Source organism: Pteropus vampyrus, unplaced genomic scaffold (genome assembly GCF_000151845.1).
Source record: "Pteropus vampyrus isolate Shadow unplaced genomic scaffold, Pvam_2.0 Scaffold100, whole genome shotgun sequence".
Classification (NCBI taxonomy): Eukaryota; Metazoa; Chordata; class Mammalia; order Chiroptera; family Pteropodidae; genus Pteropus; species Pteropus vampyrus.
In genome coordinates, this window is record NW_011888881.1 from 643,820 (window position 1) to 648,960 (window position 5,141).

General features: G+C 57.7%; 1 protein-coding gene across 2 annotated transcripts in view; it reads right to left on the reverse strand.

Moving 5' to 3' along the window:
- Nucleotides 1-5,141, reverse strand: part of CRBN (cereblon) — a 21,770-nt gene that overhangs the window by 15,164 nt on the left and 1,465 nt on the right. Inside the window, exons 2-5 of one of the 2 annotated variants that reach the window (XM_023533303.1) lie at nucleotides 5,079-5,131; nucleotides 4,038-4,150; nucleotides 3,322-3,524; nucleotides 2,561-2,710 (exon numbers count right to left, since the gene is read on the reverse strand). In XM_023533303.1, the coding sequence (XP_023389071.1) occupies nucleotides 2,561-2,710; nucleotides 3,322-3,524; nucleotides 4,038-4,150; nucleotides 5,079-5,131 (519 nt within the window). The remainder of the gene's footprint in view (nucleotides 1-2,560; nucleotides 2,711-3,321; nucleotides 3,525-4,037; nucleotides 4,151-5,078; nucleotides 5,132-5,141) is intronic. The other variant, XM_011364635.2, reaches the window with a different exon arrangement.

Here is a 5,141-nt window from a genome sequence, read left to right on the forward strand (position 1 = left end):
TGCTGGGGGGCTGGCCCCGATCACGCCGCAGCCTGCGGTGCTGCCTGGCGCTCTGTGAGCGCACACGAGGCCCGGGGCAGACAGCGGGCCCTCCCGGCCGCTGAGCTTTCTTTTTAACGTACACCAGTTCTGTTTCCTTCCAACCCGTTCATGGCAACCGTATGTGATTGCTGTTACATTCATTTCCATAGACATAAAAAGCAATAAAATGAAATTGCTTCAATAAATATCAGATTGAGCCATAAAAAATGCTTTCAGATGTGGTTTGGACAGTTCTAGGGAATTAGTCTACGAATCTGGAAGGATTCTGCCCTGAGACGCCTTCTGTGAAGCGGTGCTGCAGGCAGACACGACAGGCAGATGAGGCACAGCAAAGGTGGCCCACGCAGGACAGGCGGCCAGGACAGCCAGCTGCTGGCTCTGCCCAGTGAAGTGGCCGACGTGCACGCCCGGTGCGCGTGTGGACCCTGGTACGGCTTCCAGCTGTAAGCAAGTGCCTGACGATGTCGGTCGCAATTATGACAGGTCGGAGAACTTTCAACTCTGGGCCGGGCACAGACAGCCTCCTCCTTCCACGGGGGTTCTGAAGAGTCACAGTGACTCAGCGGCACAATCCATTTCTAAAATTAACTTTTCAAATACTTCCACGTGCAGAGAAGACGCCGTAAAAAGGTCGGAAGGTGGCAGGGGACTTTTTACGCGTGCAGGGTCGTTTGTGTGAAGGATAGGCGACTGGCATCGAGCTAGTGGCTGGCCCTCCTGGTGAGTGCCCGGGGCACTCAGCACGGTGGTTTGCAAGGGGGGGGGGCCTCGAACGGTGCGCCCCGACTCACCAGTGGATGACGTCAGGCTAGACACTCGGCCTCCCCATTCAGACGGGAGAGGGCGGCACTAGCGACTCGGGGGGTTCCCGCGTCCCACCAGCTCTGGTGACATGGCTGCAGGACCAGGGGGCAGGAAGCAGAGGAGCCTCACCCCACGGAGGCTCTTCCATGAGGCGGCCTCCTGGGGGTCTGCGCAGGGCGGGGACGTGGCCTTTCCGAGCCCGGCCCGGCCCCCCAGCTTCGACGCCCGTGCTGCTAGTCTGAAGACATCCCTGGATGGTGTGCAGAGCTACAGGCTACCGGCACCTTGTGTTCAACATGGCTGTCCATGGTTGCAAGCCACCAGCACCAAGACAGACTCAGATGCGCTTCTCCCCATGTCGGTTCCCGTTCCAGGTTCTGGAACTCGGTACTCACAAGGAACAAGTATTTCCTAAGCCTGAGGACAGCAAGCACTTTAAATGTGGCCCCACTGGTCTACCCCACAGCCATGAACAGCTGCTACCGCCTCCCGTGCGGGGCCTGGGGGGATACCCTTCCTCCATCCAGGCGACGATCGAGGTCCAAAACGCAGAGCACAAAGTCGTCTCGGCCTCGTCCCCGCGCGGCTCGCCCACTGAGGCGCAGACATGCACCCTGGGACAGCGAGGGTCCCGCCCTGTGCTGTGTCCAGAGGCATCGGGAGGGTGAGGCTGGCAGCCTGGGCGCTGGCCACAGCCCCCAAGGGCTGCCCAGCCCTTCCACGTCTTCATTTTTATGATATTTATGAACGCCCACTATAACAAAAGTTCCCGCCCTCGTGCAGCGCACATTCTTTTTTAAATCTTAAAAAAATCCTCGGAATCACCATGTGTTCAAAAGACGTGACCAGAGCGACCAGGAGGCTGGACGAGTCGTCTGGCCCTGGCTGTGGCTGAGGGACCCGAGAGCCTGCCTCTGCCTGCAACTTCACAGGGGGCGTTGTGTGCCGGGGGCAGGGCCGCTCCCTTGGGAGATGAATGCGGTATCAGGACAGACAGGTTTTTTTTCTTGTCTTTTTAAGAGAATAAAGTAAGGTGCACTGGATTTTTAAAAATGAGTTTAGTATTCCTTAAACTTATGACAAACCTCTGACTATGGGATCCGAGCTAAAGCAACCACCAAAATAGCAGAGAGAATTTCTGTATTTTATAAGGTACAGAGCCCACAGTGTCTACTGATCACTTATGGTACGTCACGCGTTTACGGGTGCTAAATTCACACTGGACGTGGGCACCAGAGGCACAAGGTCTCCACAGCTCGGGCAGCAGCGGTACCCAGCGAGGCCGGACACCACAGCCGTCCTGGCGAAGAGCCCATGAGCCTCTGGCCTCCCCACACTTTTTCACTCTGAAAGGTCTTCAATCCCAAACAAGCCACACCCTGGTGACACTGCACTCTGGGTTTAAATCACTGTTCTTGAACCTGGGGGGACAGCAGAATCGCCCAGAAACCACGAAAAAAGATGCTGCAGCCTCATCCCAGGCTAATCACTTCCCAGGGACGGGAGGCGAGGCTGGAGCTCAGGCTTCTTTAGTTTTAAAAACCTGCCAGGTGCCGGGGATGCAGAGCAAACCCGAAAACCACTCGGCTAAAACTCCAAAGCGGGAGGACGACTAGCGAAAAGTCACGAGGCCGCAAGGTCAGCAGAAGCAAAGAGACTGAGGACCCCGTCCGCACTGAGACGCTCGCGCGGCTGAGGTGACGGTGCCCCTTACCCGTCCGACTGCGTCCTGAGCTCCAGGACCTTGAACCGCTGCCTGCCCACCGCCTTCACCTTCACGATCTCGCTGCCGAAGTCCTGCTCCTCCCGGTAGGCGTAGATCTCCGCCGTCGTCCCGAACTGGGCTTCCCTTTCCTGGACGTTGCTTTAAAAGGAACCGGTTTCGAACATTTAATGTTTACATATGCCAAGGTGACAAAAGCAGCACGTGTGGGAAAACAATTTGTAGTGACCAACCTTTACTGCAAAGTTATTATGATCTGTTTATTTTAGTATCAGGTGGGGGATTTACATCTCTAAGGAACCGTCATAAAGCACAATGAGCACTTTTAAAGAAAGAATGGATTCTAGTCACTGAAAGTGACCTAGGGCTGACGGAAATGTCTCCCGAAGCAAACACCCTCCCTTCGGCAGAGGCAGCCGGCCCTGCCCTGGGCGGACACTTCCTGCCTCAGAGTGGGGACTCCACCAGCCGCCTGCCTGTCTCCCAGCGCCTGCCTGCCCGTGCTCTGCAAGGGGATGCTGACAGGGGACAGCAGCCTCTCCTCACTTTAAAGTGCGGAAGCCCTCCTCTTTAAATACGGTTCTCGAAAACGAGTCTCTAGAAGAGTTTCATGAAATATCAACGATTCAACACGGTCCCTACCAGAAAGTCCAACTGCGCGGGAGGCAGACGGCTGGTCTGGGTGGTAGCCGACAGGGGTGGCGGAAGCCCTCGCCCCACGGCCAAGGCCGCCCGCCCGCCCCAGACCGCACCTGTACGCGAGGACGGCGAAAGTCCGGTCCTTCTGGATCAGGCCGCGCACCATGCTGACCTCCTGGGGGCTGAAGAGCCGCAGCGGCAGGGTCTGCCCGGGGATCAGGACCACCACCACCTGCGGCAGCACGGGGATCAGCTGGCAGCTGTCGTCGTCATGCAGCGTCCTGCCGTGGAACTCCTCCATGTCGGCGCCCAGGTACTGTCGGCGAGCACACGGCCGCGTCGGCTCACGGGCCCGGGGGGCACCGACGCCTGTCTGCACGCAGCCCCCATGTCCGCGTCCCGCGTGCAGGTCTAACCTGGACCCCGAGCGTGTTGTGAAGACTCTCGCACGTATAGATTCAAGAGTGTTTTTTAGTTCAAAATATTTTAGATTGACTAAGAAAGAGCCGTAAGTCCAAATGTCACACGAGACAAGGATGTTCGTATGATAAATGACCCCCAATCACCTAACACGGAACAGGAGAGACTTCAGCAGCAACACGACTACGCCAGGAAGGGCGACAATGCCTCAAAGAACCGCACCAGGATTTAGTACGCAACGCCTTAAAAATCGCGGTCCGGCGCGTGCAGTTGGCAAAGGGCCCAGGTCCTCCCCCGGTTTCTGGCACGAGGCGACATACAGTGCGTGCTAAGATCGGTCACTGGAGTTTAGGGACTCTACCTACAGTTGCCTGTACCTAGCCCGTGGAGCTGCGGCCACATTACTCACCGTGTGTGACGTGGGCAGGCTGGTGTCGAAGTTTATGACGTTTGGTTTTTGGGCTTCTTTGCTATCCTGGTCTTCGACTTCCATTTCGATGGCATCTTCTTCCTCACTCTCTGCTGCAAAGCAGAGCGTCGTAAGGGGGGACCGTGCGCGGCAATGTCGGCTGGGCCCCCCGTGCTCGCCTCTGCCCACCTCACCCGGTCAACGTAAGAGTCAGAGAAGCTGCAGGTGCAGGACACAGCGTCCCTGAGTGCCCGCGTGGCCTGGTACGTGTGCTCGTCCTTGGCTCCCTGCTGGCCACCCCACTCCACGCTTTACCTGGACATGTCCCTTCTATGCTCCAGCTTCCCACCCGGGACACCGTGTGATACCGAGCTGACTCCTTGGCCTTGTCCCCAGTGGGCCTCGCGGCTCTGAGAACCGGGCAGGTGTCCTGCTCTCTCCCCTAGTCAGGGTTTGCTGGTTTTCTCAAGATTTGACCGTGACTGTGCGTCTTGGGGAGGGCGACCAGGGGCGGAGGGCCACCTGCAGTAGGTCAGGGGTGCACACTTCACCGTGACCGTCACTGCTGAAGCCGGCGGGGCCCAGGCTGCAGCCGTGTCTGTCAGGATGCCCACTGCAGCGGCTGTTCCCCCAACCCCCTACACCGCACCCTCTGGAAGGGGCCCATGGGGCATAGCCCCACGGGGGGCTGAGGGCGAGGAACCGCGCCACCTCCCCGAGGGGCACCGACAGGCAGACTCTAAACTCTTCCATGCGAGGGGCCGCCCCTCCCTGTAGCTCATTCTGACACCTCGGACAGCTCCTGCCGCCCGTTAAACCTCGTTTCCTCATCCGAAAAGTGACAGCATGAGGGATACTAAGGTCCTTTCGAACGCAACTTTAAAACATTCCTACAGAGGACAGAAAGGAAGGGAGGGAAAGAGGAGGAAGGGGGAAGGAGAGGGGAGAGGAAGGAAGGAAGGAAGGAAGGAGGGAGGGAGGGAGGAAGGAAAGAAGGAAAGGGAGGGCCGTTAATGTAAAGTGAAAAAGAACCATTACTACCTGGCAGAAAGAGTTCCGCAGCAGTGACGTCACTTCCCTGGCTGTCACTACACCACTTAAAAA